Source organism: Budorcas taxicolor, chromosome 19 (genome assembly GCF_023091745.1).
Source record: "Budorcas taxicolor isolate Tak-1 chromosome 19, Takin1.1, whole genome shotgun sequence".
Lineage (NCBI taxonomy): Eukaryota > Metazoa > Chordata > Mammalia > Artiodactyla > Bovidae > Budorcas > Budorcas taxicolor.
In genome coordinates, this window is record NC_068928.1 from 42046644 (window position 1) to 42074266 (window position 27623).

At 53.1% G+C, this 27623-nt stretch overlaps 2 protein-coding genes across 5 annotated transcripts in view; one reads left to right on the top strand and one right to left on the bottom strand.

Moving 5' to 3' along the window:
* Positions 1-516: 516 nt before the first annotated feature.
* On the top strand, positions 517-21962 carry LOC128065012 (signal transducer and activator of transcription 5A). Its single transcript, XM_052658075.1, has 20 exons — positions 517-646; positions 981-1110; positions 1477-1614; positions 1939-2095; positions 3184-3273; positions 6307-6481; positions 12026-12156; positions 12387-12538; positions 13008-13163; positions 13566-13745; positions 15196-15283; positions 15391-15513; positions 16063-16155; positions 16598-16804; positions 17517-17611; positions 17695-17825; positions 18252-18407; positions 19152-19203; positions 19488-19595; positions 20621-21962. The coding sequence occupies exons 3-20, from the start codon at positions 1487-1489 to the stop codon at positions 20781-20783; spliced, it is 2385 nt and encodes a 794-aa protein (XP_052514035.1). The 5' UTR covers positions 517-646; positions 981-1110; positions 1477-1486; the 3' UTR covers positions 20784-21962.
* Positions 21963-23315: 1353 nt separating this feature from the next.
* STAT3 (signal transducer and activator of transcription 3) overlaps positions 23316-27623 on the bottom strand; it is a 75013-nt gene continuing 70705 nt past the window's right edge. For 2 of the 4 annotated variants that reach the window (XM_052658139.1, XM_052658136.1), the window contains exons 22-24: positions 27049-27091; positions 26641-26753; positions 23316-25301 (exon numbers count right to left, since the gene is read on the bottom strand). In XM_052658139.1, coding sequence (XP_052514099.1) covers positions 25246-25301; positions 26641-26753; positions 27049-27091 — 212 coding nt within the window. In that variant the 3' untranslated portion in view covers positions 23316-25245. The remainder of the gene's footprint in view (positions 25302-26640; positions 26754-27048; positions 27092-27623) is intronic. The other 2 variants (XM_052658138.1, XM_052658137.1) reach the window with 1 other exon arrangement.

Genomic DNA, 27623 nt, shown 5'->3' on the forward strand with positions numbered 1-27623 from the left:
GGCAATCTCTGGAATCCCCAGCCCTCCCCCTCAATACCGGCTTTGCCCCTGAGATCACAAAAGCTGTGTCCCCAACCCACACGCGCACGCACACACACACACACACACACACATTAGACTTCTTAAATCTAGAGGCTCAGAAGATGACAAACGCCCGCATCTCCAGCTGCTCCAACTCTTTCCTCCTCCCTTTTGACAGATGAGAAAACTGAGGCCCCGCGCTGGGATTTCCAGAGCCCGGGATTTCCCAGCCCTCCCACTCCCAGCCTCCAGCCACTCCCGCCCCTCTTGCCCAGCACGGTCTGCGGCAGCTCCGCGGGGTCGCCGGCGAGGGCCGGCTGGGACTCCCGGGGGACCCCGCCGTCGGAGCAGCCCCCCGCGCTCGGCGCCGCCCCGCCTCGCCGCTGTGCACTCGCCGGGGAGCCAGCCACCGAGGGCGGAGGCGGGGAGAGAGCGACCGAGCCTGGGAGGGGTGCTGGCAAGAGCTCGCGCGCTGTGTATGGTCTGTCAGAGGCAGCTGACCTTTGAGGAGGAAATCGCTGCTCTCGGCTCCTTCCTGTAGTAACAGCCGCCGCCGCCACCGCCGCCAGGAGCCCCGGCCGGGAGCGAGCGCCGGCCCCGTCGCCGGACCGCCCGGCACGACCAGGTGGGTGGCCCCGGCAGCGCGTCCCCGGCGACGCGCGCCCAGAGGGGGCACCCCGCTGCTGCTGCTGCTGCTGCTGCCGCCCGGGTCCTCGCCCCGCAGGCCCCGGAGCCCGACAGCCGGAGGGGCGCCGGGGACGGTCCCCGGGACCCAGAGGGAGTTTCGGCGACGCGTGGACGAGGGACGCGGGACGCAGATGGAGGGAGGAGGCCGAGGGTGGGCGCCGTCCTCACCCTCGGTGGGCAGGGGGCGCTGTCGGACTGGACAGTGGGAGACGTCGGGGCACAGCGAGGTGCGGGGGGCGCAGCCCGAGAGAGGGAGTGTCTTGTCTCCCCAGCCCTCCCTCCTGAACACCCCAGCCACGTGCCAGCGGTTGCCGAGCCGTCCAGGGGAAACCTTCGGTGCCCTAGCTTTGGGCTGGAATATCCCCGCGTTCCCAGAAACGGAGACTCGGAGTTCGAAGCAGGGTAGGGGGTGTTTGCAGTCCTCCCCAGAGGGCCCGAGGGCCTCCGCCATCAAGCTTCTCTTTCAGTTTCTAGCTGTTCCCCCCACCCCCACCCCGGGAAGCCCCGGTGGGGCGAGGGGAGAGGAAGAGGGGGAGGGCACCTGACTTTCGGGAGCCCCTCCCCAAGCCTCAGCGGGTTCCTCGCTGGAGGGAAGGACGGCCTTCCCCTCCTCACCGTCTTTCTTCCCGCACAGGAAAGCGTGTCTGTGGGAAGGGAGGGGCCTGGCCTGACCGCGGTCCAGGGATGGGTGGGCATGGCAGGGCTGGGGGCAGGCCCAGTCCACGCCTGTGCCGAGAAGGCACCTCCTCAGCGCTCTGCTCACCCTAGGTGAACGGACATGGCGGGCTGGATCCAGGCCCAGCAGCTGCAGGGAGATGCCCTGCGCCAGATGCAGGTGCTATACGGGCAGCACTTCCCCATCGAGGTCCGGCATTACTTGGCGCAGTGGATTGAGAGCCAGCCGTGGTAGGTGCCCCTGCCCGGCGCCTTGCTCTGCGGGTCCCTAACCATCCAGGCCCCTTGGCCTTTACGTCTCCTCTTGGTGGTTTGGGGAGATTCTGATCCTGGCTGTCCCTCCCTGTGTGGAAGGGGTGGTGTCCCAGGGAAAGGGGAACAGGGAAATGGGAGTCTGGGAGGGGAAAGGGGATGTTTCTAGACTCTGATGCCTGTGGAGCTGCAGGGAGCAAGTCTTGTGGGCAGGAGCCTGGGATTTTCCCGTCCTTCCTGGTACCTGACCTCCTCATACGAGGAGGCACCATAGCAGATTTCTCTTTCCTGACTTGCGCTAAGGGATGCCATCGACCTGGACAATCCCCAGGACCGGGCCCAGGCCACCCAGCTCCTGGAGGGCCTGGTGCAGGAGCTGCAAAAGAAGGCAGAGCACCAAGTCGGGGAAGACGGGTTCCTACTGAAGATCAAGCTGGGGCACTACGCCACGCAGCTCCAGGTGGGCGTGAGCTGCAAGCCATCTGCAGGGAAACAGTGTCCGCCTTCTCTTTCCAGCACCAGAACCCCTGGGTTTTTTCCTGGTTTGGCCACTGACTCACTGTATGACCCTGAGCTTATCTGTGCTTCAATTTCCCCCACCCCCTCTTTCTAAATCAGACCTGTCAGATTCCCTTAGCCCTATGACAAAGTAAGAGATGGGGCATGTTTGTCCCCAAGAGAAGGGGGATGGGTGAAAGCACTTTCTGGGTAGATCAGGCAGAAGGGATGGAAGTAGCCCGAGTCAAAATTCTGTTGTGAGAGAAAGGAACACCGACAGATACTAGAAAGGAGGGGGTAGGGCAACCAGACATCCCTCTTAGGGCAAGTGCGTGCGAGAGGAGCAGTGTTGTCCTGGAGCCTTGAATTAAGGGTTTAATGTAAGGTGAGGGTGTGGGAGGAAGGAGTATAGGGGAAAGAGGAAATTTTTGTGGAAATAGGAAAGGGATGTGGATGGTAATCATAGATGAGCGTTTATTGGAACTCACTTGAATTTTTAGAGAGCCTTCTTGAATACAAGCAGTAGGGTGCCAAGGAAATAAAAAGTCCATCCCAAAGAGGGCAGGAAACAGGAGAAACCTGGGGTGTGGGGGGTGTGGGAAGGGAAGTAAAATAGGAACCCAGGGCCAGGACTATAATGGAAAGTACCCTGACCTTGGCATTAGATGCCCCGAGTCTTGAGTCATCTGCTCACTCACTTGTTTGCCCTTGGACAAGTACTCAATCTCTCTGAGCATCAGTATTCTCATCTGTGAAATGAGGATAATGGTTTCTGCTTATGTCATAGGGTTTCTATGATGCACAAGTCAAAGGTGATGGCAGATTGGAAATACTTTGTAACCTGTGGCTTTCTAACGCACTGCGAACCGAATGTGAAGATCTGGGAGGGGAAATCAAGTCAAGGAGAGATAGAGGTTCTAGTGGCAGTTCCTGAGGCTTCCGAGTGGAAGCTGAGACGTAGGCTGGAGGAGAGGAAGGAGTGGGTGGCACTGCAGGGGGCATGGTGGGAGCAGAGGGTGGCCATTGGCAGCCGCTGTTGTATTCTTTCAGAACACGTACGACCGCTGCCCCATGGAGCTGGTGCGCTGCATTCGCCACATTCTGTACAATGAGCAGAGGCTGGTCCGAGAAGCCACCAATGTGAGTGCCCTGTGGGTTTGGGGAAAGATTTTGAGAAGTCCTCCCACCTGCTCTCCTCTCCAGACACAGCTCTGTTTTATAAATACTGGCAAGAGAGAGCACCAAAGAAATAACCTACACGGGCAAGTGTGAGAGGCCGTATTACATGCAGGTGTAGATTGACACCCCCTCCCACACACAAAGCTCCCACTCCCTCGCTCTACTATTTACTAGGTGTGTGACTTGAGCAAGTTACCTCACCTCTCTGAGCCTCCGGTTTTTTTCCTATTATAAATGAGGGTAGTCATAGTATCTACCCTATAGGGCTATTTTGAGGATTAAATGAGATGCCATGTGGGCAAAGGATGTGTGCTGTGTGTTTAATCGCTCAGTCGTGTCTGACTCTTGCAGCCCTGTGGACTGTAGCCTGCCAAGCTCCTCTGTCTATGGAATTTTCCAGGCAAGAATACTGGAGCGGGTTGCCATTTTCTACTCCAGGGGATCTTCCCGACCCAGAGATCAAACCCACATTTCTTGTGTCCCCTGCCTTGGCAGGTGGATTCTTTACCACTGCGCCACCTGGGAAGCCCAGAGCAAAGAACAGACATATACAAATGAAGAGGAGGAAGCCCTAAAAACACACACACATCTGGAAACTCAATCTATGTCCGAGGTGGCATTACAAATCACTAGGGGAAAGATTTGCCATTGAATAAATGAGGCCAGGGGCAAAAGAAGAAATATCGTCTGGTGGGGTCTATGAGGAAAAATGGAGGTCTGTGTCCAGAGAATTAACCTGGGCAAGCTCAGAGAAGCAAGGCCCAGGGAGGCAGAGCAGGGACCTGTTCCCCAGGTTCTGAAATCATAAAGTTCTCGGACATATGCTTGGACAGTGATGCAAATGGTACATTATCCCCAGTAAAGCAAAATGAATTTCATTAAGTGATATCCCTTAGGTAATGGCCACAGAGTAGTGGCCTGAAGCGAAGTCATAGTTATTATTTACTTGCGGTGGACAAGAATTTGATACCACTTGCGGTGGTATCAAGAATTTGAGAGGTCATTCAGTAAACATTTATCGAGGTCCTGCTGTGCGTCTGACACTGGACTAGGGTGGGAGAAACAGATAAAGTCCTGGCCTCCACCTAAAAGGAATTCAGGCTGTGATAGATCTTTAGGACTCTGCTGCTAAGTCAGCTTATATGCAAAAAGGACCCAACTCAGATTGCGGCAGGCTGGCCAGTAGTGGGAAGGGTGTCCAGAGGAAAAAGATGCCTGACTATAATGAGGAAAGAGGGAGGAAGAAGGTGGAGTGAGTTTTCTAGTGAAAAATAGCAGCAGTAGGATTTCCCTGGGGGTCCAGTGGTTAAGGCTTTACCCTCCACTGCAGGAGGCATGGGTTTGATCCCTGGTCGGGGAATTAAGATACCACATACCACAAGGTGCAGCCAAAAATAGAAATAAAGAAAATGCAAAATAAATAAATAGCAACAGTATATATGAGGGCAGGAAGGCACAAGCCATCTTATGACATTTGAAGAATTTTAAGTGTTTAGTGCTACTGGGGAGAAGGGAGCCAACTGGGCAGAAGCCAGGTCACAAAGGGTCAACTGGTACAATTCTTGACTTGGTGCAATTACAGAGCTATCTGTAAACATAGGAATGAGTCCAGTTCCAGTTAAGAAATACCTGCCTACAAGGCAGGTGCTGTTATGGTTGGGGGAAAAATAGTCCTCCAGTCATCAAGCTGTTCTTGGACACCTCTGATGTTCTGGGCCTTGAGGATTTTGTTGTGCACCAAACGGGACAAAGTCTTGGTCCTTAGGGAGCTCACTTTCTAGTGCAGAGAGGCAGACAAGAAGGAACATGCAGGAACATGACACGTTCAGTAGGGCAGTCCTATTTTAATGTAACTCTTCAGAAGAGGTCACTCTGAAAAGGTGCCAATGGAAGTGCCAACCTCAGGAAGATTTAGTGCCAGAATGTTCCAGGGTAATGGAACAAAACATGCAAAGGGCCTGAGGCAGGAACTCCCTGCGTATCCAAGGAACAGAAAGTGGCCAGTGTGGTTGGGCAACAATGGAGCTGGGGGTGGGGTAGGCAGAGGCTCCTGGCTAGGGCCGTGGAGGCTGTGAAGGGAGTTTGGGTTTTATTCTGAGAGCAGTTTACTGGAGAGGCCCTAAAGATTTGGTTGAGGACTGCCCTGGGAGTCCAGTGCTTAAGAATCTACCTGCCCATGGTGGGGACATGGGTTCGATTCCTGGTGCAGGAAGATTCCACATGCCATGGTGCACCTAAGCCCATGGGACACAACTACTGAGCTCTAGAGCTTGTGCTCTGCAACAAGAGAAGCCACTGCAATGAGAAGCCCTTGCACCACAATAGAGAGTAGCCCATGAGCAGTAACAGACCCAGCACAGCCAAAAATAAATAAGTGAGTAAAATTTAAAAAAAGAACACTTGGTTGAAGGAATAGATCCAACCAGGTTAGCTGAATGGCTGGATCCACAAAGCCTTTGTTGATGCCTCCTTGTACCTTCACTTGAGGGTCTTCAGGACTCCACCCATGAGCGGTTCACACTCTTCCCTCAGTCCTCAGGTCTTAGTGAGGACACAGATGACGTGTGTTCACATGGCTTTGTTCCCCATCATGTCCCCAGCATCCAACATCATGGCATGGGATCAGTGAATGATTCTGAAATGAGGGGCCATCATCCTTAGTAGGAAAACTCAGGTAACTCCTGGGATGGGTTGGGTTCTAGTCTCTCCAGAGAGAACTCAGATGGACCTTGTGTGGGATACTCAGATGGAGGTCAGAACTGCAACAGAAGTTTCTACCAGAGTCTGCCAGGTCACCTGTTTCGCCTCCTTTACCCCCTCCACCCCTATTTTGGCAAATGACTCTTCTTCTGACTCAAAGTACCCTTCCTTCTTATTCTAGATTTGGTGTCTGGGGTCTGTAGTATTGGTGGTGTTCCCCAAGGCCTGAGGTTTTTCTCCCATCCTCACTGCCCAGCTCACTGCTGCCTGCACCCTCCCCTGATATGTCTCCAGGGTAATTCTTCTGCTGGGATCCTGGTTGATGCCATGTCCCAGAAACACCTTCAGATTAACCAGACATTTGAGGAGCTGCGACTGGTCACGCAGGACACAGAGAATGAGCTGAAGAAGCTGCAGCAGACTCAAGAGTATTTCATCATCCAGTATCAGGAGAGCCTGAGGATCCAGGGTGAGCCTGGTGTGGGAGGGCGGTGCATGTCTGGAGGACCAGAGTGACACCACTTTGTGAACTCCTGCAGGGTTGGGGCTAGGTCCATGTCTGTCTCCCCAGAGCCTTACCCAAAGCTTGGTCCAAGTAACAGCTCCAGTGATGGAGCCCCTGCTGTGGGCCAGGCTCCAGGCTAAACCCTTATTCAATACAACCTTTACTCAATACGACTGTGTTATTCAATACAACTTTTACCATAGCCCTAAGAATTAAGTGGGGTTTCCCTGGTGGCTCAGATGGTAAAGAATCTGCCTGCAATGCAGGAGACCCAGGTTCGGTTCCTGGGTCGGGAAAATTCCCTGGAGAAGGGAATGGCTTCCCACTCCAGTATTCTTTATTCCTGTTTTGCAAATAATAAAACTGATGTTCAAAGAGAACATGCAGTTTGGTCTGGGCTTCTTGTAAGTTGCAGAACTGGATATTAACTAGAGATATTCATAAAATCCCTATATTTTATTAACCAGTATTCTGTATCTCAGTGAACGAATGAATGAATGTGGACAGAGTGTTCCCCAATCAGAGGGAAAACCTAGGTTGGGAGTCCCCTGGTTGAACCAGGCTGGGGAGAGGTGGAACTCCGGAATGCCCCTTCTTGAGCTTCACTAATAGGAGGTAAAGATGGGAGGAGGACGTGACAGTGGAAAACTCTGCTGTCTCTGAGGTCTATAATTTTCTAGTAGCTGCCATGATTAGGGTGTGGGGAAAAAAAATTAACCCAGAAGGAATTAACCCCACTACGTGTCCTTACGGTACCCTTTGAGGAGCCTTGAAACATGACTCATCTTCCTCTACTTCAAATTGACCCCAGAGCTGTATCACCCCCATCTAAGTGAGAACAGGAAGCCACCTTCTCCTTGTTCTTATTTTTCCGACTTCTTAAGGTAGAACCTTAGGTCATTGATTTTAGACCCTTCTTTTTTCTAATGTATATATTCAGAGCTATTGATTTCCCTCTCATTAATGCTTTAGCTGCATCTCATCTTGGCTATGCTGTATACCATTATCATTCAATTTGAAATATTTTCTAATTTCTTTTCCATTTATTTCACCCATACACTACTCAGACATATATTGTTTAATTTCCAAATATTTGAGTTTTTTCTAGGTGTCATGTCATTATTGATTTCATTTCATGGCTGAGTTCTATTGTTGTCAGAGAGCTTATGCGTATGATCTCCTCTCTTAAGTTTATGAAGACTTGCTCTGTGCCCCAGCATGTGCTCTATCTTGATGAATGTATTTTGTGGTCTTGAAAAGAATGTATGTTCTGAAGTTGTTTCATTTAAAGGTAGCAATAATAAATTCAGTAATGTTAACGTATTTAACATAGTATATAATGTTAACAGAATGAAGTAAAAAAACAAACAAACCGAGAAATCAAGAACATCTATGTTTTCCAAACATACTTTAGTGAGTAGAGTGGCATTGTTTTTTACATTTTTACAAATCTCTTTAATGTTAGGCTTAGTCGGAGAGAGCTGGATCTGGCTTTCAAGCTGTTGTAATATCACATTATCTTATAGCCTCTCGAAAACTCTGCTGTATACTTATAAGTGAATAAAAGAAAAAAAGGCAAATAAAGTCTTATGATTTTATGAAAGTAGTTCTGGCCTTGTGGACCTCCTATAAGGGTTCTAGGAAACCCTCAGGGGTCCCTGGTTCATACTTTGAGAACCACTGATATATATCTTTATTGATTTATTTTTGCCTAATTGCTCCTATAGATAGAGAGGTATCAAGATCTACTGTGTTGTGTAATTCTCCAATTACTTATGTAAATATTTCTTATGTAAATATTTTATGTTTTTGAAGCTTTATTATTAGATGCATATATATTTATGCCATGCTTAGTCGCTCGGTGGATTCACTGGGTCGGGAAGATATCCTGGAGAAGGAAATGGCAACCCACTCCAGTATTCTTGCCTGGAGAATCCCAAGGATGGAGCAGCCTGGTAGGCTACAGTCCATGGGGTGGCAAAGAGTCGGACACGACTGAGCAAATTCGCTCACTTTCACTTTTAGCCTCCCGGTCATATCCAATTCTTTGTGACCTCATGGACTGTAGTCCACCAGGCTTCTCTGTCCATGGGGATTTTCCAGGCAAGAATACTGGAGTAGATTGCTATGCCCTCCTCCAGAGGATCTTCCCAGATCCTGGACCAGATCAGATCAAACGCAGGTCTCCCAGATTGCAGGCGGATTCTTTACTGTCTGAGCCACCAGGGAAGCATATATATTTATAGTTATTTATGCTATGCTGTGCTAAGTCGCTTCAGTCGTGTCCGACTCTGTGCGACCCCAGAGACCCCAGCCCGCTAGGCTCCTCTGTCCCTGGGATTCTCCAGACGAGAATACTGGAGTGGGTTGCCACTTCCTTCTCCAATGCATGAAAGTGAAAAGTGAAAGTGAAGTTGCTCAGTAGTGCCCGACTCTTAGCGACCCCATGGACTGCAGCCTACCAGGCTCCTCCGTCCATGGGATTTTCCAGGCAAGAGTACTGGAGTGGGGTGCCATTGCCTTCTCCGCTAGTTATTTATAATTACTTATAATTAGCATGTCTTCTGATTGATTGACCCCTTAATAATTATGGAATACCTTTCCTGATCTCTGGTATCACTGTTTGTCTGGGATCTATCAGGTATTACTATAACACCTCCAGCCTTTTTATTCTATATTAACACAATGTATTTTTTATTCATGCTTTTTATTAATTTTTTATTTTTAAATTAATTTATTTATTTTAATTGGAGGCTAATTACTTTACAATATTGTAGTGGTTTTTGCCATACATTGACATGAATCAGCCATGGGTGTACACGTGTTCCCCATCCTGAACCCCCCTCCCACCTCCTTCCCCATCCCACCTCCTTCCCCATCCCATCCCTCAGGGTCATCCCAGTGCACCAGCCCTGAGCACCGTCTCATGCATTGAACCTGGACTGGTGATCTGTTTCACATATGATAATATAGATGTTTCAATGCTATTCTCTCAAATCATCCCACCCTTGCCTTCTCCCACAGAGTCCAAAAGACTGTTCTATACATCTGTGTCTCTTTTGCTGTCTCGCATATAAGGTCATCGTTACCATCTTTCTAAATTTGTTAGTATACTGTATTGGTGGTTTTCTTTCTGACTTACTTCACTCTGCATAATAGGCTCCAGTTTCATCCACCTTATTAGAACTGATTCAAATGCATTCTTTTTAATAGCTGAGTAATATTCCATTGTGTATATGTACCACAGCTTTCTTATCCATTTGTTTGCCGATGGACATCTAGGTTGCTTCCATGTCCTGGATATTGTAAATAGTGCTACGACGAACACTGGGGTACACATGTCTCTTTCAATTCTGGTTTCCTCGGTGTGTATGCCCAGCAGTGGGATTGCTGGGTCATATGGCAGTTCTATTTCCAGTTTTTTATTCATGCTTTAAAAAATTCGAAATGTAGACAGCACATAGTTGAGGCTTTTTGTATTTATTCTGAAAATCTCTGCTTTTAATTGAGGTGTTCAGTTTATTAATATTTAATGTAATGTTAAATACCCATCGATTGAGGTCCACATTTTAATATTTATTTTGTTTTGTCCCTTTTTGGTTTTTGTTCCTCTGTTCTTCCTTTTAATTGTTTAAACTTTTAAAGATGCTGTTTTAATTTAACCATTAAGCTTTCCTCCTACCCTACCCTATGGGTGTTTTCTGTATCTTGAGATTAGCCCATTGCCTGAGTCGTAGCAGGCATTGAATAAAAGTTGGGGGGATGATTCGAGAAGGTCTTCATTACATCTGAATCCATCCCAGATTGACGTGAAAGAAAGGATAGCCCTTTTCCAAGATTAGGGAACAGGAGATTTCAGGCTCTTATTTCTACCCAAGGCCACTGACTGGCTGACAGAATGGATGATCCTATTCTTGGGCTTTATGTTTCCTACTTGTGAGGTGGGGTTTCGATTCTGCTTTGTGTTTGTCCCCATCCTGCAATGTCAGTTCAGTCTCATTTATCAAGTGCACACATCAGAAACACAGATGACTGATCTGTTTGTGTGAGGGCAGTCTCAGCTCCCTCCAGTGGAGCAGACAATTGCCTCACGTCTCCTGGCGTCCTTCCCAGAAATTTGCCAGGAGAGACTTAAGTGGGTCACTTGCATAAGGAAGCCAGGTCCCAGTGTTGGGATTATCACTGTCTCCCTGTGGGTGGCAGGATTCCGAGTGGCTGTCCAGATTGTTCTGCTCTGTTCCTTGCCTGCTCAGTCCCCTGCAGTCAGAATGGAGCCATATTTCCAAGTTCTCTTGAATAGAGTTGCTTTAGTCTGTCCCAGCCTTGTGTGTCCATAGGACAGGGTCTCGGCCGTGTGACATGGCCCGCAGAGGCCTGCCAGGAGTTTGACCAAGACTTGTGACTGATGGTCATGTCTTCTAGACTCAGCCCCAGTGAGGGCCCTGAGATGTTCAGAAAGGCCATTGGCCAGGGTCGGATGCCAGCACTGGGGACAGTGGTTACCTGTGGAGGGAGGGATGGGGTTACCAGCAGGGGAGGGGTACAGGTGCTTCACCATGGAAGTGCTTGATTTCTTAAGCGGCTTCTTGATGCACAGGTGTTCCTTGTATCATCCTCTCTACTTCCTGTGTCTTAAGTATTTCATCACAGGTTGTTTGCAGAAGGAGTCAGTGAGGCCTGGTTACATATTCTGCCATTGATGAGCTGCCTGAGAGCTGGTGTGGAGAGAAACTGCCTCGCTCTCCTGAGAGACTCTCACTGCTTTTGTGTTCCCAGTGGCCCCAACTCTCTCTGTGTCTCTCTTCTGGTTGGTCAGCTGAGCTCACAGTGACCAACCTGGATAAGCATGTTAGGGACCTTCACCCCCTGAAGAAACCCCCCTTCCCTGAGGAGAGGCTGCTGAGCCTGGGAGACAGGACAGAGCCCTGTCAGAGCCTGACGAGGCTGTGCCCGTGAGGTTGGGGCTGAGAGCTGCTCCATCTGCCTTTCATCCCCTCATGTAACCCATTAACCATGACTGACTTCCCTCTGGGGCCAGTGGTGCCGGGCAGCTTCCTGAGCATTTTCTGTCTCATCACTTTTTTAATCTCCCAGCAGCCGCTGAGGCAGATGTCTCATGATGCTCCCCTTTCACAGATGGGAAGACTGAGGCATAGCAGAGTGGGGTGACTTGCCCAAGTTCACCCACCTGGTGAAGGGTGGGGTTCACTTCAGACCAGACATGGTGGCTCCAAGCCAGACCACGCATGGCGTGAGGCGGGCTAAGTAGGGGCTTGGCCAGGGCAGGCTCCTCCTCAGCTGTCCCCAGGCTTCCATCTCCCCACTCCCCGAGGGGAGCTCAGAGTCGGGGCACAGGGGCCAGAGCCTTCTCATCTCTGGGCCCCGTTGCTGTGGAACCTGACCGGCTGCTGGTCAGACACGTCCCCTCGAGGGTCTTGCCTCCGGAACAGATAGGCTCCCGGCTGGACCGGGGAGGTCATGGTCATGGTGTCCTGTCCCCTCCTCCAGCTCAGTTTGCCCAGCTGACCCAGCTGAACCCCCAGGAGCGACTGAGCCGGGAGACGGCCCTCCAGCAGAAGCAGGTGTCCCTGGAGGCCTGGCTGCAGCGCGAGGCCCAGACGCTGCAGCAGTACCGCGTGGTGAGTGGGCTCAGCGGCCCTCCCCTCCCCGGGGGCGGTGACGCCCCGAGCTGTCCTGGGGACCCTGAGGGAGGCAGAGAGCCAGGAGGAGAACAGGACCCAGTGAGGCATGAGGCCAGGGCCTTCTTCCTCATGGGACCTGAGGGGCAGAGTCAGTCTAGGAGGAGGAGGCCCTGCAGGGCTGTTCTGAGAGCCCCGAAGGGCCCCCTGAGCCACCGCCCGACCCTCAGGAGCTGGCCGAGAAGCACCAGAAGACCCTGCAGCTGCTGCGGAAGCAGCAGACCATCATCCTGGATGACGAGCTGATCCAGTGGAAGCGGCGGCAGCAGCTGGCGGGGAACGGAGGCCCCCCCGAGGGCAGCCTGGATGTGCTACAGTCCTGGTACCAGGGGTGGGGGGCAGGGAGGGGCAGGCAGCAGGGGCTCAGGGTGGTGCTGCCAGCTGCTGTTTGTGCCCACATCTGCATGAGCAGCTGGCTCCCTCTGTCTGGGCACGGGTCTTATCCCACCAGTGGTCTGGTTTGATGCTGACGCTGGCGTCCTTTCCTGTGCCCACTCCCCTTGGAGGGGCATCACTGGCTTGGATGCTGGGATGGGGCCAGGTGGCAAAGTGACACTCAGGCTGGTTGGACCCCAGTCAGCGTCGCTCCTCCTGGGTGTTCCTCTGGGTTTCTGGAAGGCAGGGCATCTCTGCTGTGCCCAGGGAACAGGCGAGGTGGCTTGGGTGGCAGGCCTTCCTGGGGATGGAGCTGGGTGTGGGCCTGGTCCCCGCCTGGGCGCCTGCCAGCTTCTGGCCTGGAGGACGGGGGTGAAGCCAGTGTCCTTCCCTTGGGCCCCGGGGCTCGCGTTCAGGTGTGAGAAGTTGGCGGAGATCATCTGGCAGAACCGGCAGCAGATCCGCAGAGCCGAGCACCTCTGCCAGCAGCTGCCCATCCCCGGCCCCGTGGAGGAGATGCTGGCTGAGGTCAACGCCACCATCACTGACATCATCTCAGCCCTGGTGACCAGGTGACTCCTGGCCACGCCCCGCTCCCATCTGGTTGCTCTGGGTGGCAGGGGGGCAACAGGGTTTTTGCAGATGGGGAGCTCTGGCTTAAATCCTTCAGTTTGTGCCTCACACCCTCATCCCATCCCTCTGCATCCCTTGTTGCTGTGGTTTCTTGCTGTTGACCTCGCCCAGTATTTCTTGTGGACACTATACAGGTGTTTGTCTCCTGCAATTCATTTCAGCTGCTGAGTTCCTTTCATTGCCTCCCTTCCCGCCAGCTCCCCTGACTCACTGTGGCCCCCAGGGAGGGTGGACTGTGCCCCAAGCCCTCCCTTCACCTGCTCAGCCTGGTGCAAGGCAGCCTCCCCACGTGGAAGGTGGGGCCAGAGTCCTGTCCCCTGAAGTCTCTCCTGTCCCCGCAGCACATTCATCATCGAGAAGCAGCCCCCTCAGGTCCTGAAGACCCAGACTAAGTTCGCGGCCACCGTGCGCCTGCTGGTGGGCGGGAAGCTGAACGTGCACATGAACCCGCCCCAGGTGAAGGCCACCATCATCAGCGAGCAGCAGGCCAAGTCACTGCTCAAGAACGAGAACACCCGCAAGTACGTTGCCCGCTCCTTCATCTGCTCTGTAGCTGGCGTCCCAGGTGACGAGGACACACAGGGCCTCCCACTCTTTGTCTTGCATTGCGAGGTGGTCCCATGTCTCTCCAGCTCACTCTGTCTGTCTGGGGGTCCTCCTCGCCCACAGAGTAAATCAATAAGGATTTCACTATTAGGGTGTCCCAGGACCTGTGCTGAGTGCTGGCACACTGCTGTGATCCACACCGACAGGCTCCATCACGGCCCAACCTTTAGGCTAGCAGGCAGCAGACACGAGAATTGATTACTTGCTGGCACATGACAAGAGAGATGACTGGGGCACCATGAAAGTGGGTCATGGAGGGGGCGGGACAGAATGACAGCTAGTTTCAAGGCTGCGGGATGACTAGGAGGAGATGATGAATGGGCGTGGAAAGGGCAGACGTTCGGGCAGAGAGAACATGGGCCCGTCTCAAGGAGGAGCAGACAAAGGGCGTGGTGGATGGAGAACCCAGGGGTGAGGTCCTGGGATTAGGCCAGGCCACCCGTGAAGGACGTGGGAATGAATGAAGGAGGGCGGGAATGAGTGAGGGGAGAGACTGGGTCCTGAGTACTGAGGCCCACTGTGTGCTCTGGGGCTGGGATGACGAAGATGACGAAGAGTTCTCACTCTCTTATGCCTTTGGGCTGGGAACAAGACAGTCATATACTCTTAAAAATCAGGCAGCGTCAAAAGTCAATAGAGTCTAGACAGAAAATTAAAGCCAAGCAATATCAAAGCGCCTGGATAGATGTCGCAACAGCACATGGATGGCCAAGGAGGGCCTTTCTGAGGATCTATTTGAGTGGAGACCTGGATGAGAAAGTCAAGAATGCAACAGGGGGACTTGCCTGGTGGTCCACTGGTTAAGACTCCACCTTCCAATGCAGGGGGTATGGGTTAGATCCCCGGTTGGGGAACTAAGGTCCTATATGCCTCGGGGTACAGCCAGAACTTTTTAAAAAATTAAAAAATAACAAAGTGTAAAATGCATTACTTAAAAAAAAAGTAACAGGAAGGTAAGTACAGGAGTCCCCAGGCGGCACTGAGCTTGCGTATTCAGCAAACATACAAGATACTGTGGGCTTGCTTGTTCTGAATGAGGGGAGAGGAGCCCATTGAGGCCAGGGCAGGGGTTGATGGCAGGGATCTTGTTAGGGTGAGGTCATGATTTTTATGTCAAGTAGGCTAAAAGCTGCCAAAGGCCCCCATGTCAATCTTGACGCCCAAGGAATTTTAACGTTGGCCCCACCCTTGGGGCTTTGCTCGGATGCTCTCAGGTTGATGAGAAAAGTCAGCCCAGAGGAACGTTCCTAGGGGAGGGGTCAGGGGCTGCTGTGGGGCCTTCAGGAGAAGCTGGGGCCCAGGGTGCATACAGGACAGTGCTCCGGGCCCGGGCCCAGTGGAGATGGGCTCCCCTCTGCTTGGCAGTGAGTGCAGCGGGGAGATCCTGAACAACTGCTGTGTGATGGAGTATCACCAGGCCACAGGCACCCTCAGCGCCCACTTCAGGAACATGGTGAGGACAGGGCCTGGCCCGAGGTGGGAGGTCTGCCCGGAGCTGAGTCCTGAGTCTTTGTAACCTGCCGCGTTCTCCTCGTCCCCTTCTAATCTCCCGCCCTGCAGTCCCTCAAGAGGATCAAGCGAGCCGACCGGCGAGGCGCAGAGTCTGTGACGGAAGAGAAGTTCACGGTCCTGTTTGAGTCTCAATTCAGTGTTGGCAGCAATGAGCTTGTGTTCCAAGTGAAGGTGAGGCCTGGCTCCCCTGTACCCTGCAGGCCACCCAGCTGACTTGGGAAAGCCAGAGACTGGAATCCTTGCATACGCTCAGTCCAGTTACCCCATGATGCTCTCAGAAAACCTAATTTCACTCTGCTGGTGCTTATTTGCTAGATTGTAATCTGGCACCTGGGCTTCCCTGGTGGCTCAGATGGTAAAGAATCCACCTGCAATGTGGGAGACCTGGGTTCGATCCCTAGGTTGGGAAGATCCCCTGTGGGTTAACCTACTCCAATATTCTTACCTGGAGAATCACCATGGACAGAGGAGCCTGGTGGGCTAGAGTTCATGGGGTCCCAAAGAGTAGGACACATCAGAGTGACTGGGCACAGCACAGCAATCTGGCACCCACCCACAGGATTGAGGCAATGGCCAAAAAGAAATGGGCTGTGTTTTTTGTTTATTTCTGCTTTGGTTTTGCTGGAAGGGGCTTGAGGAATGGAGGTCAGGTGCCTCCCCCAAGTGGAGGGCAAGACCAGGGTCATAGGCCCTCATCCGTCATTCCCTGGATTCCCGTAGACCCTGTCCCTTCCCGTGGTTGTCATCGTTCACGGCAGCCAGGACCACAATGCTACCGCCACCGTGCTGTGGGACAATGCCTTTGCTGAGCCGGTGAGTCCCTGCAGGACCCCCACTTCAGCCCTCAGCCCCTCAGAGGTTCCCAGAGTCAGCCCAACCCCAGGGCTCCTGCTGAGTGGTCTTCTCCCACCCTTGGGCCAAACCAGTGGTCAGGGGGCAGCTGGTGCGAGCACCCTGCCCTCAGCACAAGCTCAGCTCTGTCTGGGCTCCGGGTCACGGGACTCAGGTCTCCTAGGTCTGTGAGCTTGGTGCTTGGAATCTGGTCCCTGATCTCTGCTCCCAGGGCCCAGGTCTGGGTCTCTACCCCTATATACCCGTCCCTCTGCCCCTGCCCCCCCTTTCCTTCCATTGTGCTTTTGTCTCCTTTCCTGGATCTTTCTCACTCCCCTCTGCCTCTTGATATCTGTGTGTGTATGTGTGTGTGTAAATACCTCCTACTCCCTCGATCTTTTCCCTTTTCTTCTCTCCCTCTCAGGGCAGGGTGCCGTTTGCGGTGCCTGACAAAGTCCTGTGGCCGCAGCTGTGCGAGGCGCTCAACATGAAATTCAAGGCCGAGGTGCAGAGCAACCGGGGCCTGACCAAGGAGAACCTGTTGTTTCTGGCGCAGAAGCTGTTCAACAGCAGCAGCAGCCACCTCGAGGACTACAACGGCATGTCTGTGTCCTGGTCCCAGTTCAACCGGGTGAGGGACGCGTTGCCTGCTGCCTGCCTGGGACTACCTCCACCCCTCCCTAACCTCACAGACAGGCACCTGGTCCGTGGCCCCCCTCCACCCACAGACCCTTCTCCTACAACCAGGAGATATGGGGGCTGGTACCCCAAGGAGTGCAGACAGCCATGAGACCCGAGGCAGGACTTTGGAAAGAACCCGGAGCTGGAAGTCAGGGTCCCCGGGCTCTGGTCCTAAACATGTTAACTCATTTGCCAGGCCCCTTCCCTTCGCTGCATCGCACTGTTCCCATTTGTAGAATGAAGGGGTTGGGCAGGAATGACATTGGAGGTCTCATCCAGCTTGGACAATTTCTTGCACCTTTGACCCCCTCCATGGGATTGTCCCAGATCCCTGTGTCTGAGAGGATGGGCTTCCCAGGTAGCACTAGTGGTAAAGAACCCGCCTGCCAACGTGGGAGACAAAAGAGACGTGGGTTCGATCCCTGGGTCAGGAAGATCCCCTGGAGGAGGGCATGGCAACCCACTCCACTATTCTTGCCTGGAAAATCCCACGGACAGGAGGCTGGTGGGCTACAGTCCATAGGGTCACAAAGAGCTGGACACAATTGAAGCGACTTGGCACACAGGCGCTGGGTGAGGAACATGGGGGCACCAAGTGTTCCCTGGACCACCTGTGATGACGGGACACAAGCCCTAACCCGGGCTTTCCTGGGCACTCTCAGGAGAACTTGCCCGGCTGGAACTACACCTTCTGGCAGTGGTTCGACGGGGTCATGGAGGTGCTGAAGAAACATCACAAGCCCCACTGGAATGACGGGTGAGGCACGGGGAGTGGGAGGTCAGGGGCTCGGGACAGTGGCTGGTGGCCCAGCAGTGACTCTGTGTGCTCCGTGCACCCAGGGCCATCCTAGGTTTTGTGAACAAGCAACAGGCCCATGACCTGCTCATCAACAAGCCCGACGGTACCTTCTTGTTGCGCTTTAGCGACTCAGAAATTGGGGGCATCACCATTGCCTGGAAGTTTGACTCTCGTGAGTTCCTTGCATTGCCCACACTCCTGCCCCAGTGGCTTTGTTTCTCATTTCCTCATTCCCATTCTCCATCAGGCCTGTATCCTTAGAAGGGGTCCGCTGGGAAAGATGGAAACTGAGCTTTGAGGGTGGGTGGAGTGTTGCTCAAAAACCCAGTCCCTTTCTATTGTTTTCCTCTTGGGAGAACCTAACATCACTACCCCCAACAGCCTCCAGAATTGCTGAGCGAGTCCTTCTTTGTCCTGACCCAGACTTGTTGGTATCTGCTCGCCCGTGGTCACTTCCTTGCCCTGTGCCGAGAACAGGGGTGGGGTTGCAGTGCTGGCTTTTACCTGGATGTCTCTACAAGCCTGGCCCCCAGCCCTACAGCTCCAATCCTCCTCCTGAGGGCGGTGGGTTGTGAAAATAAGCTTGGCCTTTTCACAGCTGACCGTAACCTGTGGAATCTGAAGCCATTCACCACACGGGATTTCTCCATCCGATCCCTGGCCGACCGGTTGGGGGACCTGAACTATCTCATCTACGTGTTTCCCGACCGGCCCAAGGATGAGGTCTTCTCCAAGTACTACACTCCTGTGCTTGGTGCGTCTACCCAACACACCTCCCAACACACTCCCGGGGCTAAGCAGCGAGTGCACCCCAGAAAGAGCCCAGGGGCCATTTCCCCTGTGAGTGTTGGTCCCCGGGATGGCACAAGGCACGTGGCGGGGATTTCAGGGCTCACCACCGAAGAGAGTTTGGAAAGCAGAAACCCCGACCTAGCTTTCCTCCCTGCAAAGCAAAACACTGAGTGGACTCCCTTCTGTGCCCTTGGAGGAGGAGGCGGCTGCAGTGTAGGGGGAGGAGCAGGATCACGCAGACCCACAGATAAAGCAGGGCTCCCATCTTAATCAACTGCCCTCACCCCTCTCCACCCTCAAATCTGCCCTCACAGTTGAGGGTAGGGAGCAAAATGGACAGGTTTTTTTCTCTTCAACCTGGCCCCACTCCATTGGTTGGGTTTGTTCCTCGGTGTGGACTCTGTTTCCTTGGCAGGGGTGGGGACGAGGAGAGAGGAAGCCAAGGGCCAGCAAAGGAAGCGGGAGATGGAATGAGACTGAAATCAGGGGTCTGGGGGGGTCACCTGGTGACTATCAGCAGGTGTTTAACGGGAGTCTGTGGGAAATCTTATCCCTGATGAGCCCCATGGCATTGTGGGGAGTGGGGATGGGGGGGCCGACTGCATAGGGGGGTGTCTACTCCCCGGGGAGCTCCCAGTGACTTTGGTTCTCATCACCATCCCCCCCGGCCCCGCCCCCCCACCCCGCCCACCCCGACCCCCGGCAGCTAAAGCAGTGGACGGATACGTGAAGCCGCAGATCAAGCAAGTGGTCCCTGAGTAAGTGTCCGGGTCCAGCTCTGGTCTCCTGCGGCCTCTTTTCTCCCCGAGCCTCCACCAGGCTCTCCTCACCCCCCACCGCCTCCCCTCCTGTTCCCTCCCCCATCCCACCTGGCCCAGCCCTGGGGAGGGGCACTGGGCGTGGTCACAAGGGGCGGGTACCCAGGGCCCCGCCCCTGCACTCGGTGCCCTAGGCTCAGTGGGCCCGTTGTCCTTCCACACCTGAGAAAGACACGAAGGTGCCCCCGAGCCCCTCCCCGCTGAGGCTCCGCTTCCTCCCACAGGTTTGTGAGCGCCTCTGCAGACTCTGCTGGAAGCAGCGCCACCTACATGGACCAGGCTCCCTCCCCAGCCGTGTGCCCCCAGCCTCACTATAACATGTACCCACAGAAGTAGGTTGTGTTCTCATGCAGCTCCGGGGGGAGGAATTGGGCACCCGGCCTCAGGCTGGGTGCCCAGAGGGCTAATGGGCAAGGACACCAGAGCTCCTCTCCGTCTGAGACCACCCAGGCCAGGTGGGCTTGGGCCTATGCCCAGGTGCAGGGTGGATGAGATCAGCCAACCAGGAGCATAGAGCGTTGTGAAACTACATGTAGCAGGGCCCTTGCTCTGGTGCTGACTAGCTATGTGACCTTGGGAAAATGATTAAGCCTCTCTGATGCTCAGTTTCCTTATCTGTAAAATGGAAGCAAGAATACCTACCATATGGGCCTGGGGTCAGGCTCAAGCAAGAGACTGCAGGTAACGCATTTAGCACAGGTGAGGGTGCTGTCAGGGTTTGATACAGAGTATCTCTGGGTGGTTGGTGGTTCTTAGGAGTCGTGTGGGAACAAGACATGTGGCTCCTCTCTGAAGTTTCCAGAGAAGGGGATTCATTCTCTTTTGAGCCGGGGGTAGCCTGCTGCCATGGGACGACCACAGGCTTGGGAGTCACAAAAACTGGAATTCCAGTCCTTATTCCACCTGCCTTCCAGGTGGCTCTGAACAAGCTTCCTAACATGGTCGAGGCTCAGTTTCTTCCTCTATAAAGTGGAGTAAATACCCATCTTACCAGTGGCTGTGGGGATTGGCATAATGTGGTTGAAAGGCCCAGGTCTTCATAGGTGCTCAGTGTCTGGTGCCTGAGACCTCACGGGCAGAGCTCCTTCACCCAACCACCTCGTTTTACAGAGGAGGGCAGGGACAGGGGAAATGAATTCCCTGAGATCACTCGATGAGCTTGTGAGCAATGAGACTAGAACCGGGGTGTCTTCCAACAAACCAGTGACTGACTGATTCAGCTTGGCGGTGCGGGCATCTAGCCAGAGCAGGTCCTGTTCCCATGAGACTGAATGGGGATCAGGCTGGGCCCTGTCCCCCAGGAGCCTGAGGCTCTGCAGCAGGCCAGCTCCTTCTGATACCCCTCTCCCCCTCCCAGCCCTGACCCGGTGCTTGACCAGGATGGAGAATTCGACCTGGAAGAGACCATGGATGTGGCCCGGCACGTGGAAGAACTCCTCCGCCGCCCAATGGACAGTCTGGACCCCTCTCTCCCCCCGCCCACTGGTCTCTTTACTCCTGCCAGAGGCTCGCTCTCCTGAATGCTTGTTCCAACACTGCACTCCTCTGTGGGAACAATCCCCAGTGTTCAGGGTCCTATTCATTGTGATTTTGTGTTTGTATCTCTGCGCATACTGATGCCTTTGCAGGCAGCCCATGTACACGTGTAGACGTGCGCGCGTTTGTGTACGAGGTGTGCCCACTTCGCCTCCGCAGTCCTAGGTGTGCGGCCGCCTTGTTCTTCTGCGGATGAAGGCATTCCGAGAGTTCACTGGGCCTGTCTGTGTGGGAGAGACCAAGCCGCCTCTGTGGTCCCAGGTACGCCAGGCAGGCAGACCCTATTCCTGCCAGAGCCTTAGTCTGCTCAGCAGCTGTTTGAATGGAATTATTCGCGAAGAGAAAGGAGACAGGTAATTTCTCTAAGCTCAAGTTTTATTCCTGAGTTAGCACCTTCACCTCTCAATTGTGTGCATGGATCTGCTCTGGTACAGTGTTGGTCTTTTGATTCTTCCCCTCAGGAGGGAGATGATGAGTGATATTTTATACCTTATCTTATGAATAGGGACTCCAGAGTTTTTGTGAACTGAGAGCTTATCTAGGCTGTGGTTATGTCCCTAAACACCGCAGAAAGGGGTCTTTTGCCTCGGGCCTGCAGTTCCCTGGCCTCTTGGTCCCCAGCCAGGGGGCTCCGGCTTCATGTCTATAATGCTGCTGCCCACACTCGTGCTCTTCATTTCCCTGACCCCAATCCCATTTCCTCCATCTGGCCCCTGCCTTCTTTCCTTGCCTCGCTGTCTCCAACCTTGCTCACTATGGAAGAAGTTGGGGGATGGGGAGAGAGGTCCAGGGCTTGCAGGGTTGATCCCCTCTCCTGGAAAAAACCTGCAGCAAGAGGCAGCACCAGCGACTTGCTGTGCGCTTGTGGAGTCTGGAGGAGAGAGGGGTAAAAGCTGATGGCGGTCCACTCTGCTGGGAGGGGGAACTTGGAATAGGGCTTCTTCACAATTGCATAACTGACTGTGGTCTGAGAAGGCCCCTCCCTCTGAAGCTGCCGCCCACAGTCAGCCCCAGGGCAGCTGACAGCCGGAGTCCTGGAAGGGGTCCCAAGTTGAAACATCTCTCAAGGAAGGTGGAGACAAGAAGCAGGATTCTTTTGTACTCTGTACATAGGCTACACATTTGTGTAAACAGTTTTTGAATAAAATATTTTTTTTCGTAAATTTGCTGGTAAGGCTCCTGGGTCATGGGGACAGCTGGAGTCCTCTCGCTCCTTTCCTCCTGCATAGCTGGCGCTGTAACTTGTAGCCTAAAGCTACAGGCCTGCTCCCTTTTCTGTGGTTTTTAAGGGCGCCACACTCCACCCCCCTTCCCCGCCCCAATACTTGCAGTGTCTCTCAGAAGACTAAAGAACTTGAGGTGTTGGGGAAAGCCAGGACAGCAATTACTGGGAGCGGGAGCAGGGGAGAACTCTGGTCCCCGCCTGCTGCCCTTATCAGCCGCTGCTATAAGCAGTCTGGAGGGTGGCAGCTGAAGGCCGGGGCCCACCATTCTCAACCCGGCCGGCAACCCCGCTGGATGGACGATGGAGAGCGGGGAGCGCTGCAGGAGCCTCCCCGCAGTCCCTCCTCCCCGGGTCCCTTCCCAGAGACCAGCAGGTGGCACCATTCCACTGCCACTGCTTTTTCAAGCGGTTGATTTGAGGCTGGGACGGTCTCCCCATTTGGTTCCATTGGCACCGAGAGTCCAGGGACTGTCGCCAGGGCCTGGCGGCGGGGGAGCAAGGGCCTACGACAAGGTTTCTACGGGACTAAAAGCAAGGGAAGAGGGGCTCGCAGCCCACCCGGAGAGGCGCAGGAGCCCGGCGCGGGGCTGGCGGGGGTGGGCGGGAGGGGAGGCAGCCGAGGAGCCCGGATCGCATCTAATCTGCAGCCGCATCTCTACCCGGGGAGGCGGCGCGTATCTCCCGCACCCGCTCGTCTCCATGGTGCTCGGCGCCGGGGGCGGGGGAGCCAGGCCAGTGGGCGCCTCGGTCTGTGAGTTATCACCGCCCACGGCCCGGGGCCCATAGCCGAGGCCCGTTGAGTGTTGACAATCGTCCCCATGGAGCGAACTGAAGAGAAAGTGATAATGGAACCAACTGTGGAAGAAGAGGCCTAGGGGGTGGGAGTGTCTGCCCCCCAACCCCCTGAGGTGGCTTATCTGACCCCAGACAGGACACCGCGGCTTGTGAAGGCCCCGGAAGAGAGGGAGGGCGCGGAGAAGAGGGAGGTAGGAAGGGGGAGACAGGAGGCCTCACTCTGCAGCCTTTGTGCACCAGGAGTAGGACCCCTGGCTCCTCCAGGTACCCCTGGGCTAGAGGCTGTAGCTAATGTAAGATGGGGTGTGGGGGAGATGCTCCGTGCTCCAGAGGTGGGCCCCATCAGCTCCAGCATGAGAAGTTAAGACCACCAGCTCAGGAATGGGGTAGCCACCATCTTGCAAGACCCATGCTCAGCCTATGAGGCCCCTCAGAACTGAAGCAGGGGAAGAGGGGCTCCCCTCCCCACCCAGCCAGACACAGAACTGCCATGCTATGGGAGGGTTGCTATATAACTTTTATTTCTGAAAGTTAAAGTAGATACAGCAATATACAAAAAAAAAAAAAAAAAAAAACCCACAACATAATAATAGAAATTTTTACACTATTAAGTAAGTATACATTGGAATTTGAATGCAGTGGCCAGGAGAGCATCTCACAAACCACCCTGTGGGTAGGTTAGGCATCCTTGGGAATCCCTTGGCTGGACAGGGGGCTGGCAGAGAGAATGCAGGCAGGTCCTGGAGGATGGGGTTCTTTAAGGGAGGGTCTCAGCTCCTCTCAGGCCTTTTGCTAATATCAAGGTTAAAACCAGATACTCACACGACCTAAGAGACGGATTTTATGATTTCTGCTCCAGCAAAGCCAGGGTTCTTGCCCCAGGTCCCTCACGTTAAGCTTATTTCCATCTAGAGAGTTGGAGGAGAATCTCTCTGCATTACCTGTCAACCCCTGTTTGTCTTGGAGAGAAGGTCTTATCCCCTTCAAAAATTGGCGAATTTGGGTGTAACGCATAGCATCCCTAGAAACTCTGGTCAACTGAGACAAGGTGGCTGTAGCTGACCCAATCTAGCCGTGCTTCTTGGTCTGAGAGGCCCTGTATCAGAGACCATCCCACATGCTACCTGTGTTCTGAGATGCCCAGTACATGCAGTTGCTCTGCCTAATTGCGGGGCCCCTACGGGGAGGAGACAGTCACCAGTGCTGGGGGAGGTGGGAGCGTACATTCCCTCACACAACTGACGGACCCCAAGCTTATCACTAAGCCTTTGCCCCTGGCTTGACAGACTGGAGAAGTGATTACAGGTGCAGCAGGAAATCTCCAAGAAACTGGGATAAGAACCATATTCCCTGAGCTCAACTAGACCCTTGCCTGGGGGTCTGTAGTCTGACTCACGTTCAACCTGTAAGTGTCTCCCTCTTATCCGAAAAGGTCCCAAGACCAGGTGCATAAAGCAAACAGGATAAGGGATCTTTAGACACTGGAAGGAGCCACCCAGTAGAGGGGCTCAGGTCAATGGGAAAAGGAAGAATTGTCCCGTCCCTTCTAAGACACCCCCCACACCTGGCAACAGGAGAAGCCCAGGGAGAAAGAGAGATCAGGTTGTAAGTGCCCCTCTGCCCAGCCTTACCTACAAACAGGCCAACATGCTAAAGAGGAAAATAAAAACTTTATTTTAAAAAAAAGTCTAAAATATTTAGGGTCTCCTTCAACCTTCCTATTTCAAACCAAAGGCATCTTCAGAAGATATCTTTTAAGGGTTGGATCTAAAATTCATGTCAGGGATTATATAAATTATCGGCCTGAAGAAAGCTGAATATCTGAAGCACCAAGGAGGAAATTAACTTTCTTAAATACAGAGGAAGCTATGCCAAAACAGTCAGTGTCTTTTGCCCTTAAAAAAAAATTACTTAAGATTAAAAAGAAACCTAGGGGCTTTGAAAGTCCTAGCATCTATCTGGACGTTAGCAAGGTTGAAAGTGTGGTGCCAGGAGGATACAGCGACAGGCAGCCCGTGGCATCAGCTTATAGAATAGGCAGAAGGATGCAGCTGGCACCAGGAGGCACTTGACTCACAACGACAACAAGCTGCTGAGAAAGGGGGCCGGGGGCGGGGGAGGAGGACAAAAAAAGATGTTTCCTCTTTCTCCCTCTCACCGCCCCTTCCACATCCCCTGATCACAGTCAAGGAGTGCGTATTCTTATTTGCATGTAGATAAAAGGATATCACCCACATTCATTCATTTCTCTATTTTTAAAAAGTGCCCAGATTGCTGACAGATAGCTAAAGTGAGAGATGAAAAAAAAAAAAAATCTGGAACCGCAAAGCTGGGAGCTGAGTTGATCTGGGCTTGGGCTGTGTAAGGGCTGGTGGGACATGGGTTGGCGCATCCGTCATCTCTCTGCAGCCTCCGTCCTCGGCTCCTCACATGGGGGAGGTAGCGCACTCCGAGGTCAGCTCCATGTCGAACGTGAGGGACTCTGGCAGAGGGGGACACACACGGGGAGAGCCGGTTCAATCGCCTGGGCCCCACAGCAGGCAGGGCACACAGCCCTAGCTTTCTGGGGCATGGAGCTCAGACCACCACTGCCGTCCAGTCTCCTGCCCCTGCCCCTCAGTCATCAAGAAGGGGTAGAGAATCCACCTTCTCTCTCTCCTTCCTATGGGGTCTTGCCTTCTGAAAGGGCACCCACACCTCTCGGCTGTCGCAGAGCTCCAGACTCAGTTCCCTGTGCCCATACAGCAGTTGCCCCCTTGCTATCTACTTTACACGTGGTAAAGGATGTATGGCAATGCCACTCTCTCAGTTCGTCCCACTCTCCCCTTCCCCCGCTGTGTCCAAAGTCTGTTCTGTATGTCTGCCCTGCAAATAGGTTCATCAGTACTGTTTTTCTAGATTCCATGTATATGAAATTATATTCATGTTAATATACAAAACTTGTTTTTCTCTGACTTTCTTCACTCTGTATAACAGGCTCTAGATTTATCTACCTCACTAGAATTGACTCAGATGCATTCTTTTTTATGGGTGAGTCCAGTGCATACACACATATATGTATGTACTTGTGTACAAACCACAACTTCTTTATCTATCCAAATGCTTATGGACATCTAGGGTTGCTTCCATGTCCTGGCTATTGTAAATAGTGCTGCTACAAACACTGGGGTACAAGTGTCTTTTTAAATTATGGTTTTCTCAGGGTATATGCGGGAAGGCAATGGCAACCCACTCCAGTGTTCTTGCCTGGAGAATCCCAGGGACGGTGGAGCCTGGTGGGCTGCCGTCTATGGGGTCCCACAGAGTCAGACACGACTAAAGCCACTTAGCAACAGCAGCAGCAGTAGGATATGTGTCCAGCAGGGGGACTGCAGGGTCATATAGTAGTTGTATCTGCATACTTTTAATGTTTTAATCATAATATACATAGTTTATTTTTTTTTTAATATTATGGGAGCCAACTGGCTTACAGGATCTTAGTTCCCTGACCAAGGGTCGAACCCAGGGTCCCTGCACTGGAAGCTCAAAGTCCTAACCCCTGGACCACCAGGGATGTCGTACATTCCTATTTTACTGATACACAGAAATGCTACTATTTTGAATTTGTTGGGCTAAAGAAAATACATTTGTAAAATTAACCTCACCCGTTCCTTTTCACTGCTTTTTAACCTGGCTCCTAGAAAATTTACACTGGCATGAGGTGTGTATTTCTATAGGCAAGTGCTGCTTGAGAACTCCTTCTGCCCATCTGGGTGCCCCTCGGTTGTTTCTGTACACGGGAGCATCAGCTCAGGGGGACAGTCCAGCAACCGGATACTCACCAAACTGCCCTCCTGCTGAGGGTTCAGCAGCTTCACCATTATTTCCAAACTGCATCAATGAATCTAAAGTGCGGGGGGACATCGGCAGGTCAATGGTATTGCTGCAGGTCGTTCTGTAGGAAAGGGGGAGCAGCAGGAGGGGGAAGGGTCGGGTTGACAAGACACAATGGAGGAAAAAAAAAGAACAAAACACACACACACAAGCCATCAAACTCTGGTCTCCAACAGAAAAAAAATAAAAGCTCAAGCTTTTTAAACACACGAGGTCACTGTGAGTTTAAATGAGTACCGAACATCCTCAGAGGGCTCCAACCCTGCTTCACGAGAGGCCTCTCACCCAGTGTCCGTCCCCAGGGGTAACTGAGGACATTAGAGATGGAGGCAAAATCGGGGAGGGAAGCCACTTACGGTGTCACACAGATGAACTTGGTCTTCAGGTATGGGGCAGCACCTGGGGAGAAGAAAACTCTGCCTTAGCGACTGTGACTCTGGGTCCCGGACAGGGGGAAGCTGGCTGCCTCCCCAGGGCCGATGTGAAACTCACTCAATCCCTGAGCAGAGACAGTCTGAAGGAACCTCCATCTCCCACTGGGCTGCCCTCCCCTTCACTATAGACTCATGTTCCAGCGCTTGCAGCTGGAAGCTCAGTTCTTTCCCTAAAGCTTTTCAGCAGACTCACTCGAGCTCAGATGAGTGCCAGCCTGGTGTTCATTCTTCCCCTAGATGAGGGTGAAGAGTTTCACTGCTTGTATGTGGACTGAGGATTGTAGCCTAGCCTGGTTGTATCTCCTGGATGAGTTCCCCGCAGGCAGGACTGAGCCCACCCAGTCGGGCACCTCGTCCTGCTCAAACACCAAAGTCATGGGGTCTTTATGAAAACACAGAAGTGGCTAATGCAGTTCCAAAGCTGAGGGTGACACCATCTGTTCCCATTAGCACTGATCTGCCTGTTACATCTTTCAGTGAGGGTATTAGTAACCCCC

Coding starts and splice junctions, on each gene's coding strand:
- LOC128065012 (XM_052658075.1), top strand. CDS start 1,487: ATGGCGGGCTGGATCCAGGCCCAGCAGCTGCAGGGAGATGCCCTGCGC. Junction 1,615..1,938: donor TGGATTGAGAGCCAGCCGTG/GTAGGTGCCCCT, acceptor ACTTGCGCTAAG/GGATGCCATCGACCTGGACA. Junction 13,164..13,565: donor ATCTCAGCCCTGGTGACCAG/GTGACTCCTGGC, acceptor CTGTCCCCGCAG/CACATTCATCATCGAGAAGC.